General features: G+C 39.7%; 1 protein-coding gene across 6 annotated transcripts in view; it reads left to right on the top strand.

The window, feature by feature from the left end:
• cacna1e (calcium channel, voltage-dependent, R type, alpha 1E subunit) overlaps positions 1 to 27,482 on the top strand; it is a 362,844-nt gene that overhangs the window by 282,560 nt on the left and 52,802 nt on the right. For all 6 annotated transcript variants that reach the window (XM_031900980.1, XM_031900983.1, XM_018093597.2 and 3 more), the window contains 4 exons: positions 15,058 to 15,161; positions 15,957 to 16,109; positions 16,944 to 17,128; positions 23,624 to 23,727. In XM_031900980.1, the coding sequence (XP_031756840.1) occupies positions 15,058 to 15,161; positions 15,957 to 16,109; positions 16,944 to 17,128; positions 23,624 to 23,727 (546 nt within the window). The remainder of the gene's footprint in view (positions 1 to 15,057; positions 15,162 to 15,956; positions 16,110 to 16,943; positions 17,129 to 23,623; positions 23,728 to 27,482) is intronic.

Raw genomic sequence — 27,482 nt, 5'->3', positions numbered from 1 at the left:
AATCAAACCCTGTTCTGCATTTACGACAGGGGCTGCTCGCTTTCTGGCTTTAAAGGTGGCTTTCAACAGTTCCAAGGAGCTTTTTGTTTGTCTGGGGTGTAACCTCGCTGCGGCAGGACACCCTCCCCTGTGTTTCCCTGGAATCTACCCTAGCTCCGGCAGGAAGATTCCCTCCAACTGTGGTTTTCCCCTATTCCCTAAGGAAGGACTGTTTGCCCAAAGAGCGCAGGCTGGCTACCATTTACCTGCTTATGGAAATGTGTGGATGTTACTTGCCATTCTCCAATAAATGCCTCATCCTGCTATACCAACCGTTTGCTTTTGGGCCCTGCCCTATGTCTGTGAACTCACGGCCCTGAGGCTGTGACAGACCTATAGGTAACTTTTATTGTACATTCATATTTTGAAGAGTGGTTTTTAGTGTAAGTATCACTTTAAATTTAGACTTTTGAACTACAAAAAGTACCAATTGTTCTGATTCAACCTACTGTGCTGTGTGATAGTTTCCTCAGATCTGGGCCAGGATAAATACAGAACACTATTCACTGTTATTAACAGATCTCCACAGACAGCTTAACTCCACTGCACTGACACGAGTATGCTGATCCCAAAACTGAAAAATCTTCCATACATACATCCATAGACCAATCCAGTCGGTCAGAGAATATTAATAAAACAGGGTTGGATACGTTATAGTTATAGAGTATACAAATGGCTGTTAACTGAAAACTAGGAGAAGTTTTGAGGAGGGGAGGTTAAAGGTCATAGCAGCTTTCTGAAGCTAAAGGGAGAGGTGAAGGACAAAATATATAGATATAACACAAAATGCTAAATAAGTATATAAACTGAGGTTGTGTGTAACATGGCACCAATCTTTTTCCATTCTCTGATTTTTCCCTATAATTTAGCTGATTCGCATATATGTTTGTGATTCCCCCAAATCTGTTGTTGAGTGTTTATTTGGCTGAATTGAAAAAACACATTCAGTAAATCCCTAGAGGTTATTGTAGCCCTTTAATAGAAAAGGGACATACAGTATTGAGGTGAATTTGTATATACTGTATATGATTGTGAAGTCTATGGACCGCCTATATAATAGATTGTAACCTTAAAGCCTGCCTGTGTAAGGCTGCATTGTTGATTGTGCACATGTACTGTTTGCATATGACAATGTCACTAATTATGGGAAAATGGCTGCCAGTTGAAAGCTGCTATTTGTTTTAATAAAATGTGATGGTGCTGGCAAACGGAGGGGATATATGCAGTACAAATGATTCCATTTGGGTGGAGGAGATGTGTCCAATATATATATACTTATCAATAAGTATACATAGTATACATAGTATATACATTGTAGGTAAATGTAGGCTTTATGCTTTTTAAAGTATTATGCATTTTACCTTGACATTTACAGGCAGATTTATCAAGATGTGAGTTTTATACATAAAAACTCACCTATGTTCTATTCATTTCTATGGAATTTTTAGAAATATAATTATCAAGTGGTAAACTCTGACTTTCACCCATTGATAAATACGCTTCTAAAAATCCCATTTATATAAATAGAACGTGGGTGAGTTTTTGTGTATTACAGTCTAAACTCATAATTTTGATAAATCTGCCTATTATTATTTTGGCATAATGTGCATTAAAGAAAATTTAATGTACCTTTACTTTACATATTGCTTTGTTATATCCCAGTATTTTCTAAACCGTTAGTATCTTCATCAGAGTCTACCTATAAATAAACATTGTCACTAACAATACCCCACCAATTGTGCTGCATCATTCTGTTTAATATTTTAGTAAAGAATGCTCTTTACTGACAGCAGGAAACAATGGTCGGCTGTATATGGAGCAAGGGAAATACCCAGCAATGCAAAGTGACTTCTGCTCAGAGCGTAGCATATTTTATGCAGTAATCAAAGTTTGACTACCCCACCCTTTTAATAAACTCAGAAGAGAAGCAGCATATTATACAGAAGTTTTATTATACATTGTTTCTACCTGCATATCTGACTATTCAGCTCTGAACGTCAGTGGGGGAAACGAACGATAGCGCAGGTGCAGGGGCGAGGTGGCCGACCAGGTTGCCTAGGGCGCCCGGTTGGCTCGGCCCGCCCCTGGTTAATGGGCATGCATCAGAATACCATGGTATTCTAACCTTCTGACACATTAACGCAGGCAGTACAGAATAAGGTTGTCAGGGTAGTCAAGAACCCTGAGATGTGCTGTTTAGAGTATGCTAATGGATAGTTAAACACCAAACAATGAAATATAATAATATATACTGAATAATCATGTAATCCCAGCCATGAATTTAAAATGAAAATAGAATGTGGCAACTTTATCAAAATAGCGTGTGGATAGTGCACAAGGCACATTTTGCAGAGTGCTGAGCTATATACATTTCTACTTCTTGCTGTCACAATTAGGTTGGATTGACAGTGTGGAAAAGAGAAACTGGCAGTTAGCAATTGCATTAAAATGAAGGAAAGTGAAAGGAGGAAGGTCTTAGTACAGATTAGAATTACTTGGAGGTCATAAAAGTATCTGCTTTTCTAAAGATTGGATTTAATAGATCACTTTTATAGTTCCATTTAGAAATAATGTTCCCAGAAGTATAAGGTAAAGCATCTTATTTCTGCGTAACTTCATTATTCATTCTGCAAAAGGAAATCAGAGCTTATCAGTAGATCACTAAATATACAAAATGGAACAATATTATTTTCTTATTTTTAAAACTGTTACATATATTTTGACCAAAAAACTATATCTATCCTCTCTGTAGACACAATGGGGCTGAATTATCCAAATTTCAAACAAGAAATAGTTAAAGCGGGACCAAAAAAAACACATTCTTGCTGTAGTGTGACATGATATATACCCATGTTTGTTAAGGGTTTGATGAGCCCGAATTGGAAGCTCTAACCTGTTCAGATTCTTTTAAGCCAATGGACACATTAACGTGATTGAAAGAAAATCTTTCTTGCGCTCCACTGGGTGCATTGTGAGTTGAGTTGTATCTCTTTGATGGCAAACAAGGTCTGGCATAAGAGCTAATGATTTCATACATAACAACTGTATGAGAAACTCCAAATTCAAGAATGCTGCTAACATGGTGCTTAGCATGCTAACTCCAAATAGAGTTACCAAATGTAGACAGCCAATATTATGTCTTATAAGGCCTAGCATCTGTCTTAAAGTTATCAATGAATGAATCTAATAGTACTGACTAGTATTCCAAGAGTCAACACTTGCATGCAAACTGATTTTTGTGACTGATTCATAAAGGGGTTTTATATGAGACAACTGTGCTGTGCTATGTTCAGTAGAGTACTACCTCATATCATCTTGAAAAGACTGTAATTAAACTCAATGGGGTTTTCATCTCTTTCACTATCTGAATCTCAATCCACCCCCTCTCTCTCTTTCCAGGACAATTAGCAAATTGTTTGGTCTTTGGTTTGAATGCATAATTCATTAATATTCTTTGTAAATGATTTATGTGCCATATGCCACTAGAACAAGATGTATATGTAAGATCCAGTCACCTTATTCAAAGAGTGCAAGCAAATAATAGGAAGAATAACTGCTGCTTAGGTGAGAGAGCTATTAACTATTCCAGAACCAAGAAGCTGATGGCAAGCATATTTCAATTATATCTGGGCTTCCACCCCCAGAAGTCACATTTTTGCTGTGAGTTAACTCTTAGTACCTTGGATGTCTCCAGTATTCAAAGGGTATATTCTTTGATCACGAACAGATAGATAATGGACTTAAAAGATGTGGGATGATTACGAGCAGAATACATCTGCAATGATCATCCATTAGACCTTATTACTTTTCCTGCAAAACAATTTAGATAGACAAGAAAATGGCAACATTAAGCTTTAAAAATATCAATGGATAGATTTAGGTTTAAAGAAAGATATGCAGTTTATCACCTGCCAGTAGGGAAGCCTCTCTTATGCAATAAAAGGCAGTAAATTTGCCCAGGAGCAGTAACCAATAGCAACCAATTAGATATTTGCTTTCAAACAGGTGACCAGAAAATTCTACCTGTTAATTGGTTGCTATGGGTTACTGCTTCTGGGCAAACTTACTGTCTGTTATTACATAATCCCCATAATTAAGGCACTAGAAGATTTCTTATATATATAATACTAGAAGATGAAATGTCTCTTCTGGACATAGGGGGGTTAACACTATCAAGGTTTCTTTAAAAGACTGAAAAGGTTTGTAACACTAATCAATACAAGTTTTAATATTAGTCTGACTTAATGCAATTGACTTAACCAGATTGTAACTTCCCAGGTGTATTTACTAATTTTCATCTTTGTCTCTTATGGGGATTTGTCATGTGATGAATTTCATAGAGAAATCATCTTCTCAGAAGATCAAAGCTAATGCCCCGTACCCATTATTATGCAAATGTGAAACATTCACACAGAGAAAGCCCAGGGTAATTATGTATGCTTAATAGCCTAGGTCCTGGCTGGCGCCTTCAGCCCTTTCTATGAAAGTGGCACACAGACACTGATACAGTGACAGTTCTAACTGCAATATGAATAATCATTTGGTCACACACACTTTGAAACCATTAATATATACCACTCTTTCTGCATGGACCCAGCTATCATGTGTGTATAATAGTCCCTACCTTACAGCCACATACCAAATATCCATAATTATTAATGGAAAGCAAATGCATATTTGATAAAATCAGAATTTCTTATTAATCTGCTGATAAATAGCCATTTTTAACATTCGTCTCCAGTAGTTTCTAACCATTTTTGCAGAACCAATTACCGGCTAGCTTCAGCTCGTAGAGAAACACTCAACATCCTTCAATGCAGTCTGTCTGAAACTACCTGCCACCACAGATGACCGACAGGCTGATAATGCTCAAATGTGCATTCATCAAGATGTCAGGCTGCACAGAGGGGTACTGAGCATTTAAAATGTCACATGTTCCATGTGGCCATAGTTGTGCCCAGGCAAAAATGGTAGCTCCAATTTATGTCCAGTGGTAGATGTGTTATATGTACAAGATAAATCATTTTAGATCTGCTGCCTTTTAAGGCTCTTTAGCAGGAGTCCCCAACCTTTCTTACTCGTGAGCAAAAGTCAAATGTAAAATGACTTAGAGAGCAACACAAGCATCATAAAAGTTCATGGAGGTGCCAAATAAGAACTAAGATCGGCTATTAGGCAGCCTCTATGCACACTATCAGCTTACAGGAAGCTTTATTTGGTAGTAGATCCTGTTTTAATTCAACCAAAACATGCCACCAATTCAAGAATTCAAAAATAAGCACCTTCTTTGGGGGCACCGAGAGCAACATTCAAGGGGTTGGTGAGCAACATGTTCACAAGTCACAGGTTGGGGATCACTGCTCTATAGGAATCCTGTACCTTTCCTATGCGAGAGATCAGGCGCTACAGTAGAATGGATTGCCTAAATGGAGACAACAACAGATAATGCTACAATACCCATGCCTGGGAATGATCTAAAACAGTAATAATGGCTGAAAGTATGTGTGCAGCACAGGGCTTGCCAACTAGAAGAGACTTTGTTAAGGAACAGAACTTGCATTATTTCTGACCTGCTGTGGTGATGGTGTCCTGCCCAGACTGGCTTTGACACAAGATTGAACTCAGTATGTCAGTTGGCATTAAAGATATTTCTCTCGTTCAGGGGAGGATGTTGGGCGGGTGGTAGGGGCTCCTGCAGGGAACAAGGGGGGCGCAGCAGGGGTCGCAGCCGGTGGGCACCTTGTGGGTTGCAGGGACCCTGGGGCGGCAGGCCCAGTGGGCCCTGCACCCTCCAGTCCGACCCTGTTTCTTGCCATAACCTGTGAATATTTTATATTACATGAGCTTTATGAAATAAAAGAGCATTCTGATAACACTGTGCTCACCTGTAGGAATGTCGTTTCAATTTCCTCTCTTACTGGGAGCCAAGATTTTGCTTTGGCTGAATTTATGTAGCAGAGGCTGCCTTTAGGCCAAGGAGCCACAGGTGACTTTTGACTTTAATTATTCCTTTTTTATTACATTAGTGTTAAATAAGATTTTAAACCATAAATCATATATTCATTTCAAAATTTTAATCAAAAATGATTAAAAATGATTTAAATACTTATTCTAGGTGTTTCTGCTTTGTATAGTGTAGGGTGCTAAATATAATTTATATCAGAGCCAGGAGGATTCTAAAATATTCTGCTTAAGAGAAGGCTCATTTTGGATTTGAATGAAAATCAGAGCCCTGCATGTTTCTTAATGATAGTACAGAAATATCCTTGCAGAATCATGGAGCAAAAGTAAACCTCAAGGGAATTACTATGGCCCCCAGCCTTCCCAGGGGCTCACTAGGCTTCTTTATACAATATCATCATGTTGCTCTAATCCAGCCCATGAAAACATGGTATACTGGATAATTGGCCCACTATCTGGAAAAGTAGGACATCGCTCAGTAATGTTATTTATTTATACTGACACAAACAAGAGTTCCTCTGCACAATATTAATATATTAAGGGGTGACTATACCCTGAGCTGAGCAATGGTTTCATTGAAAAAGACACTGGCCTTGGTATAGTCCAAGGTTAATGGTTATGATCACTGAAGGGATGCTTAACAAGTTGGCACCACACAGTGATTTACAATTTCCATGTTCTAAAACAACACAAGGATTGTCCATATATTGCAATATATTCAATCTGCCTAACTACAGTATGTCTGTCATCCTTGGTCTGTAGACAGAAGGGGCAGCTGTTTAGGGCACATTGTGAAGGTAGGGTTACAAGGCAGGCCAGGAAGGGTCCACGCTCCCTTGCCCCGCTGCTTGTCATTGTGCAGCATCCCCCCCCACGATGTCAATACGCATGCGTGCGGGTTGCCTAAGGTCAGCTTGGCCCATCCCTCAGTGGAATGGTTTGGCCCACTGGATTACAACAATGGGAATATGAGTAGTGATGAGCAAATTTTTTCGCCAGGCATGGAATTGCGGCGAATTTCCGCATTTCACCATTGGCGAAACTTCCACAAAAATTTGCTGCGGAAAAATTTGTTGTGTGTGACAAAAAAGTTGCGGTCACATCAAAATGGGTGCGAGCATGGCAATATTGACGCAGTCACGTCACAAAAAGCTACACACATCAAAAAAAGGCTCAAACTTAACAGATTTTTTGTGAATTTTACTGTCGTTTTGCAAATTTTCACGAAGTGAAACAGGACAGATTCGCTCATCACAGTATGAGCCATCAGAGCGAAGACAGCATCAATGAGAGAAAATCAAAGAAAAGAGTAACTGGTTTGGCTGAGACTAAACTCCCGATTAACCCCTTCATCCCATGACATGGTTTCAATGTGTTATTCAACTTAGAGCAAACTTGCACTTGCTATTGCATAAATACTTTATGTGATGATATAAAGAAAGGAGCAAAGTTTGCTGCAGGGCTAGTAACCTATAAAACCAATCAGCAGGTAACATTTACTGTTCACCTTTTAAAACACATATCCTTGTGGTTGCTATGGGTTACTAGACATAATGGGGCACTCTTAAGTGTATATTTATCATGCTGTGTAAAAAGTGGAGTGAAGCATTACCGGTAATGTTGCCTAGGGCAACCAATCAGCAAATAGTTTTCAACAGTTAGAAAACCAAAGCAAAGCATCTGATTGGTTGCTCTGGGCAACATCGCCAGTAATGTTTTACTCCACTTTTTACACAGCATGATAGATATACCCCTTAGAGTGTTTGTTTCCTCCTGTTTATTGCTGAATCTGCAGATATAGTAACTTTTAAAATGTGCATTTATGTGGAGATATTTTTTCATTCCCAAGGGGAAAAAGGATAATTTGAGAAAAGGTTTGCCACGTTCGCCCTGTACTTGCAGTGCCTTATGTTAGAACGCAATACCACTAATGTGCAACCAATCAGTATGAATAAATTTAACCTCCAGATTTATACACTAGAAGCGGCTTAAAAAATTGGTACTATTTCCACTGCCCCACATTCATTTGTATTCACTTCACCCACAGTTCCTAAAAATAAATAAAAGTAATATATTAAAATATACAGTTTGTACAGCCTGCCAGGGTCTAAAGCAATACCCATTCTGCACTGAGCAAATGTCCAAGCATTTGCAGTTAATGACAAGTAAATGACTTGGCCTGTCAACATTCAACCATCAAAAATAATTTTGTCACAAAAACATTATCTGGGATTTTTATTTTAATTTTAAATCTGGGGGTGCAATCTGCATTTGGCATAAAGTAGGAATACAGATATCCCTATTAGATTTGGGTAATCATAATCTACAATTGCAGACAAGGTGTGCCAAAAAAGTATGCCCAGTTGCATAGGTGCTAATAAAAATGTGGCCTAGGCTTATCAGTATGGTCCAACTGTTAGCTGATGTTTGGTAGAACAACCAGGTGAAACTCTTGTGCACTCTACTAAGGACTTGCCAAAAACTAAATGGCTAACCCATCAAAGACTTACCTTGACGCTTATGGCCCAAAAATAAAAGTTGTAACTAGTTCCCCTTTCTAGATCAGTGTTTTTCAACCTTTTTTGGGCAAAGGCACACTTGTTTCATGAAAAAAATCACGAGGCACACCACCATTAGAAAATGTTAAAAAATTTAACTCTGTGCCCAGCAGCAGTGCCCCCCTAGTACACTGGTGCCCAGCAGCAGTGCCCCCCTAGTACATTGGTGCCAAGAACAGTGCCCCCCTAGTACATTGGTGCCAGCAGCAGTGCCCCCCTAGTACATTGGTGCCAAGAGCAGTGCCCCCCTAGTACACTGGTGCCCAGCAGCAGTGCCCCCCTAGTACATTGGTGCCAAGAGCAGTGCCCCCCTAGTACATTGGTGCCCAGCAGCAGTGCCCCCCTAGTACATTGGTGCCAAGAGCAGTGCCCCCCTAGTACACTGGTGCCCAGCAGCAGTGCCCCCCTAGTACATTGGTGCCAAGAGCAGTGCCCCCCTAGTACATTGGTGCCCAGCAGCAGTGCCCCCCTAGTACATTGGTGCCAAGAGCAGTGCCCCCCTAGTACACTGGTGCCCAGCAGCAGTGCCCCCCTAGTACATTGGTGCCAAGAGCAGTGCCCCCTAGTACATTGGTGCCAAGAGCAGTGCCCCCCTAGTACATTGGTGCCAAGAGCAGTGCCCCCCTAGTACATTGGTGCCAAGAGCAGTGCCCCCTAGTACATTGGTGCCCAGCAGCAGTGCCCCCCTAGTACATTGGTGCCAAGAGCAGTGCCCCCCTAGTACATTGGTGCCCAGCAGCAGTGCCCCCATAAGTCAGTGTGCCCCGTGGCCCCCCCTAATACATTGGTGCCCAGCAGCATTTTACTCTTCGGCGGCTTCAGCAGCATCTTCCCCTCATGCGCGCCGCCTCTGCACTTCTGCCTACACGCGACCGCACACAGTGTGTACGGGTGTACTGACGTCACGGGGCGCAACCAATGACAGGGCCCGGATTTTTTTTTTAAAGTAAAAATTGCGGCCCTGCCTACGGCACACCAGGCAACATCTCGCGGCACACAGCGGTTGAAAAACGCTGTTCTAGATAACCTAACCTTTGCTAGACAAAGATGTAAATACTCCATGTTTTTTAAACATTGTATGTTTGTATGTAGAAACTCAGTTTCCTTCTAGGAATACCTAGGAGGTAGATGTGGGGGTCCTCACGGATGACCAATGGGACCAAATTCCTACACTGCCTTTCATATATCTTACTCGTTTAGCACAGACTGTTACAATTATATCTGAATCATAGAGCCTATTATCCTATTCAGAGACTCCATATATTTAAAGTTACTAACTCGCCTATGTGTATATGTAACAATGAATTTCATACTCAGTGGAGCTGTCCATGCTTGCAACAATACTGGCAGGGACCGATAATAAATCATCTCTCCCCATAGCAACTTACTATGCATCAATGCCCCTCGCCTCCTTGTATCATCCATTTACTAGGCTGTTGTTAAACTGTAAGGAAGGGAACCTGTGGCAGGAGTATCTAACCCCATGATACACTACAATACTGCTGTGCTCTAAAGTTATTATATTGATAAATGTTTAATAAAAGATATCTCTGAGCAGAAAATAAATAAAGGCAACTCTATATGCGCTATGTTAATAAAATTCTTTAAAAACCAAAAAATCCAGGTAGTAACACCAGCATACTATACAGTGTGTATGTGGCAAATCAAAATGCTAATTCAATGTGTAAGAAAATCTTTAAAATAATGCAGGTACTAAATGTACAAATTAGCATTATTGTCTCTCAAATTATTGATACATAGTGGGCACTAAAGGTAATTTAAATATTTATCAACATGCCAGTAAGCGCTGTCCAGTTTTGCTCCAGTTTCATCTAAATTAAAATGGAGTGTCCTACTCACTGCTTTCATAAAGTACATTTTCTGGGCTATAATGTGGGTCTAAGAATGAAAATGGCAGATTGTTCTGTGTGGGTGATGGCGGTGGAAGAATTACTATGTTACTATGTACTATGAATTCTAGTGGGTGTCCAAATTAATATACACTTGCAATATATGTGTGCAAAACACATCATCATCTTGGATAGTCCTAAAAAAGATTTTTTTTTGAGGGGCCAGTAACTTGTAACTATGCCAATGTATTGCCTGGAGAATACATCAATGAATCTGATTCAGTCTGCACACACAACTGCACCCATTTTCTCACTGAAATGAAACATGTGTCATGTATTTACTAGATGTACTACCCTGCTACATTTTTACTAACTTGTTTTCATGCTGCTGCTGTATAACAATAGCCTCTTTTACCCCAACAGTTCCATGCATTTTAGCCAATGCCTGCTTTTTAATGCTACCCCAAAATCACATTTTAATTCTATTCATTTTAACTGGCAAGATTTCAAAAGGTGTATAAATGTTACACTGAGAGGCGTGAACTGAGAGCTCTGAAATGAAGCCAAAAAAATAATTAACACATTCACAGGCTGGGCTCAGCTGTTAAAATGAAATAACACAATGCGCTTTCACTTTGCAACTGCATGCTCACAAGGCACTGGTATGTGCCAGAATCACTGCTCCTGCAGCAAAGGTTTAGAGATCTACAGAATGATAGGAAACATGCTATGGCAGCCCCTCTGCCTACTGCTGGGGCTTTACCCCCAAAAGGTCTGTGCAAAGGCTAGATGCAATGCAATCCTGCTGAGAAGGAACATGTTTTTTTTCCATTTTATTCATGTTTCTTTAACACTATTAACAATCTTAATACTTTACCATCCTCTTATGTCTCAGTTATTTTTAGAAACCCAATGCCATAAAAGTAATATATAAAAGTAAAATATGTTCTTGCTTCTCTTTCTGATGACAGTTGAGATGAATTCACATGAGCACCTACACTGTCACTAATCCTCACGCCGCCACAATTTGAAACATGACTAACGAGATCATTAGGAAATTGTGAACATTCAGTCCATCTGTTTTGGCCTGCACACTCTACAACTGTTGGTCAGTTATGTTGGAAAAAAAACAAATTGCCTTGTGTTTGCCCATCTTTAATATTCAGTGCTTAACTCACAGGCCAGGAGCTCTAGGTTTGAATTCTGAGGTGGCACCTTTCTCAAGTTTTAGCCTTTTGCACGTATCTCACCTTGCTTGACAGTGTTATTTATTATTAAAGAACAATGCAAAAATGACAGTACTTGTTATTTGAGGCCTTTTCTTGGTCAGCTTTACAGGAAAACTATACCCCCGAACAATGTAGGTCTCTGTAAAAATACATTGCATAAAACAGTTCATATATAAAACCCTGCTTCATCTAAAAAAAAACATTTTCATAAAAATATATTTTTAAGTAGTATTTGCCATTGGGCACTCCTAAAGAGAAAAGGCCACCCATTGAGATCATACGATTCACGGTGCACACAAGGGCACACAAACATATTAGGTAACAACAGCCAATTAATTGCAGATAACCGGAACTAGGGGTAGGCAGAATAGGCATGTGCCTAAGGTGCAGTGGTGGGGGGTGGCTGGAATGTACTTCTCTCGCCTACCTTAGACTGTGCCCATGTCCCCATCACCAGCCACATTAGCTCTCTCTTATTTGTTTTCAGTTAATGGCTTGGCCCAGCACTGATTAATGGACAAACTTCAGTCTTTTATTCCCACACTTCTTCCTGTTACAGTTAGAGCCACATTATTTCTGGTCATATGATCTCTGGGGGAGCACCCAGGCCATCACTAAAAGGGGCAATGTTATATATATAGTATATTCCAGATTCTTTAATAGGCCGCTTAGTATATAGATATAAACTATATGTTGGTTAAGTATTCATTCTGGGGGTATAGTTTTCCCTTAATGTACAGTAATTCCCTATCTGACTATTACAGATTTTTTTATGTTATTTGTTTTCAATCTGCTTTTCCATCTTAAATTTAAGGTGAACACGTTTGTAAGACATTTTCAGATAGCTACTCAAAATTCTTGTATGTAGTTTCACAATATATTAGTTCACAAACGTTTTAGATATGAATGCCAAATAAAGTCCTTTTTGTACAGTAATAAATCAGGAGATTGTGCACATTTGTGTGGCAGTGTATAAAGTGCTTACAATGTTTATTTCTTATGAGTATTTGGCATCTTGACAACTCTGGGGACATTTTGTGCCTTAGATAATTTTGCTTGAGTAAGTATGGAAACTTTCAAGAAGATGATCTTGAGCGCAATAATAACTGTCCTGTCATGTTACATATGGTAATGGCATACTATAAGTGTTACTGTGCCTTCACAGACTTGCATTGCAATCACCTTATAGATGCTCGTACCAGCACTTGTCATGCACTAGTTGCCAGAGGAAGCATGTAGATGGTTATTTATGACAACTTTCACATGACAAGCACTGGCACAATCACTTGAACACTGTCTATTCAACACTGTGGTTTTTGGGCTACTTAAAAAATGTGGCAATTAAAGTGCCAAAAACATCCCCATGTGCCTTTACCTTTAACTTTGTTCATTTGTTTTACCTCACTTCAGTGGAATTTTAGCATTGCTCTTAACCTAATCAGCTTCTTTATTTTATTTCTGTGAGTAAAAATACCATAAAGTAGCAGAAAAGTCATTCCCCCTTGCCCTGGGAGACAGAGTGGAAATAAAGCATTGCCTTCTTCTCCAACTTGATTTTAGAGGAAGATAATGTGAAATAAACTGTTCTTGATGAACTCTTTAATAAACATAACCATTTTATTAATGATGTAATAAGCAAAGGAAGAATTTGAGTTTGGTAGATTGTTGAAATCAGTTAGCTGGGGCTAGTGCGTATAGTTGATGTTAAGTTAAACAGAGATGCATACTGATTACTCTTATATAAATAAAATACTCCGGATTTCCCTACCACGATAAAACCAATCCTCCATCCTGACTGTGTTGCAGAGTAAAAAATTCACATGTAGATTGCTTACCAAGCATTACTGTAGTTACTTGTCAAGCTTACTAATGGCCGTTGTCAGACTAAAGATGGAGTGGTTGAGTGGGGTTGGCTGGAGGGGGGAATTTTGCATTGCTAATTGTAGACTTAGCTAGAATAACAGCAGGGAAAGTAAGCCTGGCCTGTAATTAAGGAAATTAGGTTTCAAAGGCCCAATTTTGTGGCTTTCCAGTTCCTGAGCTAATTCCAACATTCTCCTTTTTCCCCAACCCCAGTGTTTGTTACATGATATCCCCATTTCCTTTCAAAATGTTTTTAAATGTTTACTGTTTGTATATTTATTCTGTATATGCCCTTGTTTTCTTATGCATTTCTGTGATAAATAATAATCTGCTTATTCATGTGTTGACATAAGCATTTGAAAATATTAATAGGGAAGTATACATATTTAATGATAACAATATTTGTCTAAAGAATATACAAATACAGTCATAGCTAGTGGTGCTCCTGGCTTGCCAACCATGGAATGGACTTCAGTAAAATTTGAAAGAGCTTGTAGTGTAAATGGCAAACCAAGTAGGGTTGACAAACATGAAGCCTAAAGGGCACAGCTGCCTCTCCATGATATTTTTATGGATCTCTGTCTCCCCAAGGGCTCCATACATGTATAAGTATGACATTATGTTTATATCATCTGGCCCATGAAAAGGGGGTATATGTGTTCATCATCCCACAACATAGAAGTCAGAAAACAATTTGAAAAAAGAAGTGTTTACATACCATAGATCAGTGATCCCCAGCCAGTGGCTCGTGAGCAACATGTTGCTCACCAACCCCTTGGATGTTGCTCTCAGTGCTCCCAAACCAGGTAGTTATTTTTGAAAATTCATAAGGGATATATAGATCTAAGCAAACTTTTATGTAGAATAGGCTTACCAGTTTAATAGGTTGGTCCGGATGCCCCAGACCCTCAGCATAGGGGAGCCCTTTGGAAAACAAGAAAGATGAAGCAGGCAGGCACTCCAGATTCACCTATAAGTAGTTGCATTTATGTTATTTTTGAATTCCTGACTTGGAGGCAAGTTTTGGTTGAATAAAAACAAGATTTCCTACCAAATAAAGCCCCCTGTAAGCTGATAGTGTGCATAGAGGCTGCCTAATAGCCAATCTTAGCCCTTATTTGGCGCCTCCATGAACTGTTATTATGCTTGTGTTGCTCTCCAAGTCTTTTTACATTTGACTGTGGCTCATGAGTAAGAAAGGTTGAGGATCCCTGCCATAGATCATACAATCTGTGGCACTGACAGTTATGGATTACAGTAGGTTTTTCATTTCCAGGATATAGGTAATGCAAAAACAAAAGTTGATACAGAAAGGGTTAAATAGTGGTAAATCTTGGTAAAGCTTGTGTAAGCTGCACTAGTACAGCAGATTGGAGAAGGTAAATGCAAATAACTGCAAGCCAACAGGTGACCCTCAATGCAAAGCAGCACTGTAGCACAAACTTAAAGGGACAGCTACAGCAGTTTTATTGAAGTTTCCCAATGCTTTGGTTTATATTTATGGACTTGTTCTGAGTTGTTGGTAACTGCATTTGTGCTCATAATATGTCATTTCAGCATCCTGGCCACAGCTGGAACTCACTTCAATACTCACGTGGACCTGCGTACTTTGCGGGCAGTGCGTGTTCTCAGGCCGTTGAAGCTGGTCTCGGGGATTCCCAGTAAGATTTACTGTCAAATTTTACTTTAACATTGCATTAAATGTATTGTAGCTTAAAATGTATACTGTTTAATAGGAATGCTTAAAATAACAACACTACTAGTTATTATAGTATTTTGGAACTTGTCATCATTTTTGGTTCAGAGCCTGGAAAGCTATGGGTAATATGAACAGTTCCCTCTGTGCAAATTCAATGTAAGTATTGCAAACTTGCAAAACCCCAATGCCAATGGAAAAAAAAACCTTCAACTATTATAGCTTGCAGTTTCCAGTTAGTAAACTTTCAGTAAGTTGCATGCAACGTAACTCTGTGTTACATTACTGTTTAACATAGTGCTGCATAGACTTCTTTTATGACACTGTTAAAATGTGACCACTGATTATGTATGTGGACAAACTCCTTCTCTCTCTCTCTCTCTCTCTCTCTTTCTCATTCTCTCTCATTTTCTCTTTTTAAAATGTATTTACATATGTTTTGTTTCTTTAAATCAGAACAGGGCACAATTATAGTTGAGCCCAATGGAAGAGATGAATGCAGGGGGCCATGGTACAAAATTGTACAGGAAAAATGTGATATTAATAGGGCTTTCTTATTGGTTCAATGAAATATATACAGTCATGGCCTACATTTTTAAATGGACACTTATAAATTACAGTCTGTAAAGCCTTGAAGTGAAACTTTCCTTTTGGCAGAGATATTGCCATTACCGACATCCATCCTAGTTAATCCGAGTCGCTATGGCAGGCCAATCATTCACTTTCTTCTCTCATTATGTCTTTTTTTATATCTTCTAAGGTTTACAGATTGTGTTGAAGTCAATCATGAAGGCGATGGTCCCTCTGCTACAGATTGGATTGTTGCTCTTCTTTGCCATCCTTATGTTTGCTATCATCGGCCTTGAGTTTTACAGTGGAAAGCTACACAAGGCCTGTTACAGGAACAACTCTGGTATGCTGATTTGATCACTTCCCTTATTGAGGCAGTTTATTGCCAATAGATGAGCCACAATAGAGCAAGCTAGAAGACTATATATATTCTGCACAATGCTTTACCATACCTGAGTAAAGAACCGTAGAAGCTCTGTTTGTTTTAAGGAGAAGGAAAGGTAAAAACGAAGTAAGCTTTATCAGAAAGGTCTATGTAAATACAGCCATAAGCACTCACAGAAACGCTGCACTGTCCTCTATCAAAAGAAACACAGTACTTTGTTTTCTTTTTTGTAAATGTGTTCTTAGGGTATCTGATTTCTTCTCTCAGAAAAATCCTTCATTCCTGGGGGCCAGAGTCTGCGCAGTTCTCTCCTCTCTCCCCTCTCCTGCCCCCCCCCCATAAGAATTCATAAAACTCACTCCCCCCTCCCTTAGGAATGTGTGATCTGAGCTATAAGGACTAGAGCTGCAGCAGGAAGCTATGAAGACCAAACTAAAATGGCAGCTGCAATCTTAAACAAACAGAGAAAGCTTCTAAGGCTGTTTACTCAGGTATGATAAAGCTTTCTGAGAGGACTCAGAGCAGCAGTTCTGTAAATGTTTATAACTGTATTTACATAGACCTTTCTGTAAAGCTTACTTACTTTTAACCTTTCCTTCTCCTTTAAGGCAAAAATAATAAAATGTAAAAAAAACTATTGGGTGACACATGCCCACTACACTACTTTAACACTAAAATGGTGTTAACTTCTTGTTTTTAGGTCTTGAGAATTTTTAAGTGTTGCTGTATTGCTTATCATGTAAAAGTATTTTTAGGCTTTCACCCCTTAATTGGAATTTTTTTTTAAATAAGGAATGGAGCTAGACCCCATGGATCCACCTCACCCTTGTGGAGTGCCCCGCTGCCCAGCTGGGTATGAGTGCAAGGAATGGATCGGACCCAATGATGGAATAACACAGTTTGACAACATCCTATTTGCGGTGCTGACAGTCTTCCAGTGTATAACTATGGAGGGCTGGACCACAGTGCTGTACAATGTAAGAACTATACTTTTTTGGGGAGGGAATATTATTTGCTATTACAAGTGATTAAATGCATTAAATTCCTTAGAGGCATATTTATCAAAGAATTTCAAATTTGTTTTTTGTTTTCATTGAAAAAACAAAGCAAAATCATTCTAACCATTACTTTTAATGAGCCTGCCAAATATCAAATACGTCTTGAAAACTCAAACTGAAAAACAAAGTGATGTTAAAATAAAGTACTTTTGCCTTTATCTGTTTGTGTGGTTGCTTCAGAAGCATTACTTTATTGTATACAAATAAACCGCTGTGTAGCCACAGGGGCAGCCATTTAAGCTGGAAAAAATGCACAGAACTTATCTCTTAAAGGGGACCTGTCACCTCAGAAATAATTCCAAATTTATTTCTACCATGTTAGTTGAGCAAAATAAACTTCCCTTACACTATATAAAATTTAAAAATCTTGTTTCCTTTAGTCTTGGAATTACACTATTATAACAAGAAGGCAGGCGCCATTTTGTGGACACTGTTATTTTGACAAGTTTTACATCATTCTAAAATCTGGTTTATTTGATAGAATGGGGGACCAGAGGCCCATACTCATGCACTGGTTACACAATTAGATGGTGAGGAGGGGGAAAGTGAGATGTGCAGTGACACCTAGGTAGTGATGTGTTAATAAAGAAAGGAATTTTGTTTTCATGTTTAATTTGAAATAGACTTCTATTATACAGCTTTTTATGTCTGGGTGACAGGTCCCCTTTAACAGCTATGTAACCTGTGCTAATTAACCCTATTTCAATTTGAATAGCTACCCCCATGGCAACACAGCAGCTTTGTTCATATAAACTATATATGGGGCAAACACACAACTTTTACCAGTGCAGGACAGCAGTACATGATATTGATTATAAATGTTGATACACTTTTTTTGGTGTTACTGTTCCTTTAAGACTGGCTGTGCCCAGCAATAATGTGCACAGTTTGGTAGATTTTTCAGCAGAAGTGTGGCCTCTGTCTGAGTACAGTACTTTGAAGTGGAATGTAAACATTGTAATATGATTACTGTAAATTGCTCTTGGATGTTGGATAGAGAGGCTTCTGCTTCTGCCTGACAGCCCACCCCATGACTGCTTTTTCCCAGCTGTGCTTTTCTAAACAGGTGTATACATCATTATGGCTGCACTTGCCTGAGGTAATTATATGTGTGTGTTCATCAATGTGAAGGGAAATAAGATTATTTATGCAGCACCGCACTTGTCATGGTAGTGCTGTTTGTATACATACTAATGACAAGTGCAATGCTGTATGAATAACACATCATGAAGTATACTGGAGGAAGCTAAAGGTTAAAAAACACAATGTGAATGCAGACTGGCAGGTGGAGGGCACACATTTTTCCACGGTGAAATACTACAATGAGGTAATTTAAGTAGTGACCAGGCCAGTAATGCTTTGCTACATACTAAAGGTGTCTGTAAATCCAAATATAACATTTAACGCAGTGAAAACTTTTATTCCTCACACTCTTTCCTTCTTTACAGGTATATTGTATGTATGTATATGTATGTATAACTTTATTTATAAAGCGCCACAAGGGTACGCAGCGCTGTACAGTCTTACAGAATACAAAGTTACACACAGGGAGGACAAGGGGTCCCTGCCCTGTAGAGCTTACAATCTAATCACTTAACATGCAGGGTTTTATGGTAAACAGATTTGACTGAAAATAAATATTGACTGCCTTTAGGGTTGCCATGTGGCTGGTTGGTTGCATTGAGACTGTGTCCACAAAATGTATACAGAGATCCTCTGCACTCACCTATTATCAATAGATATAAGACATTAAACAATTCTGTGCATTAAGCTACCAATATATGCCCTCCCCTTTAAGCAAAACAGGGATTCTTTGTCCATATATTGCAATATACTTCAAGCTGGCCAACTACATCAAAGTCATCCCAGGTCTGGCCAGTCCTACACTCACTTTTCCAGCTACAGTCAGGAGATCCTACTGGAGCCAATAAAAGGACAACCATTTGGGGGTTCTAACCATGAAAGCAAGCAAGTTGCAGGTAATATTGTATATTGAAGCAGAATTAGAAGTAGAATTCTTAATGAATCAGATAAGTGAGTGTAGGGCTGGCCAGAAGGGATGACTTTGATGTAGGTGGGCAGAAGTATATTGCAATATATGGACAAACAATCCCTGTTTCTCTTATAGGGGGGCATATCTTGGTAGCTTAATGCACAGAATGTCTTAATGTCCTATATATATTGATAATGGGTGAGTGCAGAGGATCTCTTGTTGCTGTCTATTGTTGTTGGTATTTGGCCGGCTCGTCGGTAAATCACAAGCTAGGTACCAGTATTACAATTTTTTTAGCAATGTACTTGCCAGTAAATTTGTAATGGCCTTTAAATCCCTCCCTTTCCTGACTCTCTCCACTACCTTTGTAACTATGGGCACACCTCTGCTACGCATATTACCCCAGCCCAGTCTTAAAATTTCTCCACCTATTTAACAGCCCATCCGCCCATTTCCCTGCCCCTTATGTCATATCCCCATACAAATGATGTCATGTCCCACTCCACAACCCGAAGCCAAATATTAATCACATGAAAAGGTGGCAACCCTTACTGCAACCTTTCTCTTGATTCAGTCATTTGCTTGATTCACGGAAACAATTGTCTTTTAATGCACACGAAGAGGGTTTCTTATGAGCCATCTTGGATAACATCATAGTACTGTCCATGCTCTGATTTGTTTCAGTTTGCCCCAGATTAAACTAGTGTGTCGCCCTATGAATTTCACTTGGAAATGTAATTGTTTCTTCAAGGACTCTGCACACAGACTGCTGTTGGCTTTGCTCATATTCATCTCACACAGCAGCCCACAATGTAAGAAAGAATAATCCTGATTGAGACAGTGCCCCAGGGGTTTTATTCAAAGTTATCACTCTTATTACTCTTCTCACATAACGCTCAGTATTTACATAGGAATATTTGTAGCTGATACACAAACATAATATTAAGATTTGAGCAAAGGATTTCTCGCCTTTAGTTATCTAATGCTTCAATGTCATGCATAATGATTTCCATTTGGTTTTGTGGGACACTAAGCATGTAGCCAAATGCTATTTTAAAATCTGCTAGGATTTGGCCACATTTTGAACAGATTTATGGATTTGGTGCCTCCCTAATCTCATAGAATGAAATGTTTCTTATTTTTATTTAAATTAGATCAGTCATTTCTGCAGGTTTTGAGCCACTAAGGGGCCTTTTTACTGACACAAAACCAGATGAGCAGAAATTGGCATAAACAGCCATTTTACTAGTAACAACATTTTTACTATTTCAGTGGGCAGCTAAAGCTTTTCCCCGCAGTAAGTTGCACTTTAACATCTTTCATTAAAGGCACTTGCATCAAAATGTGCTCCTTGCACTTCACTATAGTTTCACTCTGTGCCACTCAGTCCTTCCTGCCTTCCATTCTGTACTGAGCGTTGCTGCGCCTATTGACGCAGGGGAACCCTGGAGCTTCTGTCATCTCTTGATCAGGCTGTAGCTCCAGGGTTCTTTCAGAGCCCTGCTTCAGTCTGTGCAGTTGCACTAAAACAACTGGGCACATACGTCACTTGCATGCCCAACACCTGAAATAATGTCAGCAAACACTGCAAATGATGCCATACAATATCTGGAGCAATTTTGCCTGATTTTTCTGAAGCAGTTGCAGTAGGAAGTGCAATCGTGTTAAGGCTGTATCTGCACTTGATGCCGGAATTGTGGGAAAAGACACTGCATTGTGGGAAAAAAACATGGCAATTGCAATCGAGATTGCACTTTGCTCACTGTGCCTCAGTAACTGAGTGTGCCCTATAGTGTTTTTACACCAAAGTGCATTTTCTAGGAGAAGACAAAAAACATTACAGGCAATGCCATATTTCAGCATTTTATTAAAATATATATTCAAAATGCAGATTACTTTTTAAAATTATATTTATTGAAAACTTACATTCTGGACTGAAAGTTATATTTGCACTGTTGTGTCAGGCAATTACATGTTGAGGCCGGATGAGTAATACAACAAACTGTTATCACTGGTTTTATATAATAACATGCGAAACAAGTTGACATGGAAAAACAAGAAAATGTGAAAATTAAGAAATAGGCCCCTAAACATTCTGTGCAGTGTTGGCCCAATTGTTGTGAACGTGGCCCTGGAGGATTTCTGGTTGACCCTAAGGGGTGAAAACCTTTAGGGAATGTTCTCTCCTATTGCAAGTAAGTCAAAGCCTCCTTAATAATGAATAAACCCTTTCTCCTTGTAGATTGTAAGCTCTTTTGGGCAGGGCCCTCTTCACCTCTTGTATCGGTTACTGATTGCTTTATATGTTACTCTGTATGTCCAATGTATGTAACCCACATATTGTACAGCGCTGCGGAATATGTTGGCGCTTTATAAATAATTGTTAATGTAATAATGTAATGTAATAATCAACAGACAGCATCACATCAGTAAATGCCTTGTTAGAATAGCTGTTACCACGGATATCCAAACAGCTGGTGAACTAGAACTGACAGAATCCCATAATAGCCTTTAGCTGTTTGTGGGGTGCTGCTAGTTTTAGTACAATGGCTAAACATTGTGTAATTGGATTTCCTTAAATATCCAGAATATGTAAACTGCCAGTATAATTAACAGATCTGTATCTAGGGCATGCTCTGGCCAAAACTTTCTCTCTGAAGCTAGGAGCCCTTGCCTGCCTTCTGCTATAACTGGGCCTATTAAGAGCACTGAAACCTATAAGAGCTACAGTACTTGAAAAAAATGCTGAGGTTGTTTCTTCTATTAATTCTAGTTCATTGATGGTACTTGTCTGACTTCTGCTTGTTTTCCATGTGCTTCTGGTGCTACTGCCATATTTCTCTGCAAGAACCACTCTTTTCAGGCTTGAAAATCTCCCTGTATTCCTTTTTATTTCCCAGCTAATTAATGTAATTGGCTACTGAATGTGTGTTTGGCATAGGCTCCTGTGTGTCAGCTATGCTGTTAGCAGCTGTGCTCCCATGCTGCTTGTCATTAGAAGCCTCCATGCTCTGTGTCAGCCCCGCTAGGGCTCCATGCCCAGGCACAAATCTGATTTTCATATTCACATTCTATGGCCACGGTCTGTGTGCCCACGCGCTGTACTGACACTGCTCAGGCTCCAACTGCTTCTTACTTAAATAATATCATTTATAGACAGGGTAAGTGTTACTTGTAAACTTTTCCCTTCGCGTTGCTGAAGTTATAGCCATTTATTTCAATAAAACCGTTTTACATTATTCAACGAATCAACAAAAAAGAATGCAACATACAGTATAGTTGAAAAGACAGCCCCGTAATCTCTCTATAGTACTTATATATGCAGGGCAACCTTATCTGTGTGGGGTAATGAGGGAGATTATTATAAACATGAATACAATATATTTAGTAACAATTACTGCTCATGCAAGAGCATACCAATAGGGGTAACAGTGGGCCAAATGGGTAAAGGGTCATCTGAGAATCTGACTTGTTGTACTGTTTGCAATATGAATGCAAAACTGCTTGCCTCATCATGGTTTAGGGGGTGCAATCACTTTTAGTGACACCTCTAATTAAAGTATCACTACACCTCATTTTTTATTTGTTTGTTTGGAATGAAAATATTAAGGGTTAATATATACTTATTTCTTATTGCTTTCATTGTCTATCAAAGTAGTTCCAGCATTGTGTCTGGTTCCCTGTTCCTGGTCCCTGTTCGAGGCATGCCTCCCAACTGTCCCGCTTTTCGCGGGACAGTCCCTCTTTTAACGGCTCAACCCTAAGTCCCGGATCTTTGATCTCCTGCACTGGAGCTAAAAAGATACAAACTTAATTTAAAAAGTAGCTTTTTGGCACAGAAATCTTAACAAGCTTCACCTGCACTTAGATACATTGTTTCTCAGACTTAATTAAATAATTGGGCTTATGGGAGAGAGCCCAGACAGTTAAAAAGCCACACCTGCACTTAGATACAAATGTAACTAATAAGCTAAACAGGTCTCTTGGGGGAAATGAGACTTGAGCTTAAGGGGCAATTTAACCTGCATTAGCAAAACTGTATCAACGCATAAAACAAGACCCCAAAACCCTCAGAAATGTGTTCAAACTTTAAATAACCTGCCAAATATAGTAAAATGGGAGTGGTATTTAGGGGGTGTGGTCACAAAAATGAGCATGGTGCAAAAATTTTCGCCATGCTGCACGCTCTGTTCCTTTTCGTCCCTCTTTCCATTTTTCAAATGTTGGGAGGTATGCACTGGTAATCTCACTGCAGCGGGGCCTACTGGCCAGTTATCAAGGTCTGCTGAGATGGGGGCATGACCACCAAAAAGCAGTTGTTAATTGAACGCTTTATATGAGACAAGTAATATTTGGGTATGTATCTAACATTTTTATCCCTGCTCATAAGGTCTCATGTTTATCTCTCTGATCTTATTTAGACCAATGATGCCTTAGGAGCCACATGGAACTGGCTGTACTTCATTCCCCTCATTATCATCGGATCCTTCTTTGTCCTTAATCTTGTCCTTGGAGTGCTGTCCGGGTAAGACAAGCTTATTTTGCTTTTCTGGCTGCCTATGGAAGGACCTATACTATCTCTAGACTACTGGCTCACACTGCATATCAGGCGCGGGCTGAGCCAACCGGGCGCCCTAGGCCAGCGTTTTTCAACCGCTGTTCCGATGTTGCCTGGTGTGCCGTAGGCAGGGCCGCAATTTTTACTTTAAAAAAAAAATCCGGGCCCTGTCATTGGTTGCGCCCCGTGTGTACGGGTGACGTCAGTACGCACGGGGCGCAACGTTATAAAAGGGCCTGTGTGCGGTCACGTGTAGGCAGAAGTGCAGAGGCGGTGCGCGTGAGGGGAAGATGCTGCTGAAGCCGCCGAAGAGTAAAATGCTGCTGGGCACCAATGTATTAGGGGGGGCCACGGGGCACACTGACTTATGGGGGCACTGCTGCTGGGCACCAATGTACTAGGGGGGCACTGCTCTTGGCACCAATGTACTAGGGGGGCACTGCTGCTGGGCACCAATGTACTAGGGGGGCACTGCTCTTGGCACCAATGTACTAGGGGGGCACTGCTGCTGGGCACCAGTGTACTAGGGGGGCACTGCTCTTGGCACCAATGTACTAGGGGGGCACTGCTGCTGGGCACCAATGTACTAGGGGGGCACTGCTCTTGGCACCAATGTACTAGGGAGGCACTGCTGCTGGGCACCAGTGTACTAGGGGGGCACTGCTCTTGGCACCAATGTACTAGGGGGGCACTGCTGCTGGCACCAATGTACTAGGGGGGCACTGCTCTTGGCACCAATGTACTAGGGGGGCACTGCTGCTGGGCACCAGTGTACTAGGGGGGCACTGCTGCTGGGCACAGAGTTACATTTTTTAACATTTTCTAATGGTGGTGTGCCTCGTGATTTTTTTCATGAAACAAGTGTGCATTTGCCCAAAAAAGGTTGAAAAACACTGCCCTAGGCTACCCGGTTGGCCACCTCGCCCCTGCACCTGCATCGCGCAAGCCACCCCCCACCACTTTTGGTTTGGCACGCATGCGCAGTTTGAGAATCGCGCACCCCCGTCTTGTTTGGCGCGCAGTTTGAGAGCGGAGCCGGGCGATGTGCGGATCGCAGACTAGGGGTAGTTCCGGCCCTGCTGCATATCCTTGCATCTGCTATAATACAGTAAAAGGTGTTTAAATTATTATGTATTTTGTGTAATCGATATTGATCCTTTTTTTGTGCCAACTTTTTATTACGTTTAAAATTATAATATCTACACACACTAAAAAAGGATAAATGTTCATATACAACTCTTTGACAGCCCTGTGGTGTTTCCATAGCAGCTGCTACTGAGGACATAGGTAGGAATAAGTTTGTTGTCCCTGTCTTGTAACCTATAGTGACCATTGTGGAATAAGCTTTACCCAGATTAGTTTAGTGTTAACTTTGCTGTGTTTATAAACAACCAATAATGTATATAGGTGTTCAAACCTTCTACATCTTATTGCTGATATCCACCACCACATATTTCTTTGTGTCAGAATCAAAGTGTCAATAGACTTTGACAGTGGCAGTGATAGGTGCCTTATGGCAGAGTCTAGCTACCCCGAAGTCCCAAAACTCACAGAGTCCTTGATGTGAAAGACCTATGGCTACTCTATTTTAAACAACTGTGTCTTAGTGAGCACGAAAAATAATTAAGTAGTGAACCAGAGTTAAGAAAGGTAAATTCCAATTCCACTGTACATTTACAGAGTATAAGGGAGTGACACAACACCATATAATATTGGAAAACTATACCCCCAACAATGCAATATATTGAGCTAGTTTATGCAATACATTGCATAAATTAGCTCACATGTAAAACCCTACTTCATCTAAATAAACCATTTTCATAAAAATATACTTTTTTATGATATGTGCCATTGGGTAATCCAAAGTCCAAATCTAAAGAACATTTTTTATGAATCAAGGGCCTCCTGGGATCATAGGATTCACAGTGCACACAAACAAGCCAAGGCACACATACATGCTAGGCCACATCAACCAATTAATGGACAGAGTTCTGTCTCTTGCCCCCATACTACTTCCTGTTAGAGCTGTATTATTTCTGGTCATGTGATCTCTGAGGGAGCACACAGCCCATCACTAAGTGGCGGCTCAAGGGAAAGGATGTAAAAGGACAATATTTACTGATATATATATTCCAGTTTGGCAAAATTCTTTAATAGGTCACTAAACAGAATATAAATATACAGTAATATCTGTTGGTTAAGTATTCATTCTGGGGGTATAGTTTTCCTTTAATATTATATGTATCATATTGTATTATAGAGTTTATAGAAAAAGAGTCACTAGGGGGCAGATTTGCTAATTATTAGACTCTGGAATGCAGCTTAGCAAATGACTGGGCAGAAAACTAACTGGGATAATGTGTGATATCACTTTGGGATAACTCTTCTTCATCTCTAAATATATGTTACAGGCCAGGTGTTCACAGAACAATAAGAAAATGATATCTAGTCTTTAAATCTCTGACCTGTTGTCAGGAAATGTAGTTCCAAGTAAACTGAGTATCATTCCAATCCGTGTTTTTATGGGAAGTGGTAGCTTGTAAAGTGATTCTAGGGGCATATGTATCAGGGGTCACTACACTCAAGAGCACCAGATTTATCATCCAAAGAGAAATCTGATTAAAAATAGCAAACCTGATGCAGTTAATAACTCTTCAGCATTGCATTCTGTTCTTTTTCCTCCTCAAGTGCGTCGCAGGGGGATTGCTTTATGCCAGAGATATAAGTGTCTGACCTAGATTTATCAGCCATTAAAAAAAATCTTGTTAGAAAGAAGCTTTCTAAACTATGTACTATAGCACTCAGTAATACTGCAAGTAAACACCTGTTGTGTTTAATAAGTATTAAACAATAACAGGACTGCGTTTGGGACAGGAATTCAAACTCCCCTATACATTCTATACATTTTTTTGTATGAAATTCCTTATGTACTATCCTGTTTTAAAACACCTGTCTACTCAGTTGCCTCTCAGCAGTCTATCTGATCTCTAAGTTGCTCCCACAAGTGCAGTTGTGGGGGAGAAGTTGCAGCACTGCAAGTGCTTGTAAGGAATAACATTTTCAGCTTGGATGTTGTAATTAAAGAGGAAACATTTTGCAGCAAAGAGAAATGATTTGAACATATGAAAAGCAGAAGGCCCTTATGGATGCTAGAAGGAATGGCAATAAATATTTTGTAGATCTGGGGAAGGAATAAATGAACCACCAAAAGGTGTCACTGAATAAAACTGCTAAAAAACTACCCATTTTTTCATTTGTCAAACTATATTTTGCACAAAAAAAAACTTTTTAGTAAGATATGCTGGGCCACATCTAATAACTAAAAACAAGGTACAGCTCGGCTTGCCATGTTTTTAACCCGTATACATTGATCCCAAATTGTGGTTATATCAATATGGGGAGATAAATTAAGCATTCTTTTACAGCTGGCACAAAACAAATATTGTGTGGACACAGAGCACATAGGCATGCTATAGCATAGGTTTCCACTGTACAAATACTGCTGCACCTTGCCCTATATTCATAATAAATAGGCACCAAGACACAGGCATGTTATATGATGCAAAATAGATGCTAAATGATAAAGAGGCAAGAGTTTTTCTTTCATGATGTTTATGTAGGCTCAAATGTGTGCCAGTTTTTTTTGTGCCTAGCACTGTGCCCTCAGCTAGTAAACAAGACCTGCTATGTCTTGTGTGCAGTATTGTTTTGTACATGGCATA

Source organism: Xenopus tropicalis, chromosome 4, assembly GCF_000004195.4.
Source record: "Xenopus tropicalis strain Nigerian chromosome 4, UCB_Xtro_10.0, whole genome shotgun sequence".
In the NCBI taxonomy this organism is placed as follows: domain Eukaryota; kingdom Metazoa; phylum Chordata; class Amphibia; order Anura; family Pipidae; genus Xenopus; species Xenopus tropicalis.
Note: the sequence above shows the minus strand (reverse complement) of the source record. Positions and strands in the feature narration are given on the sequence as shown.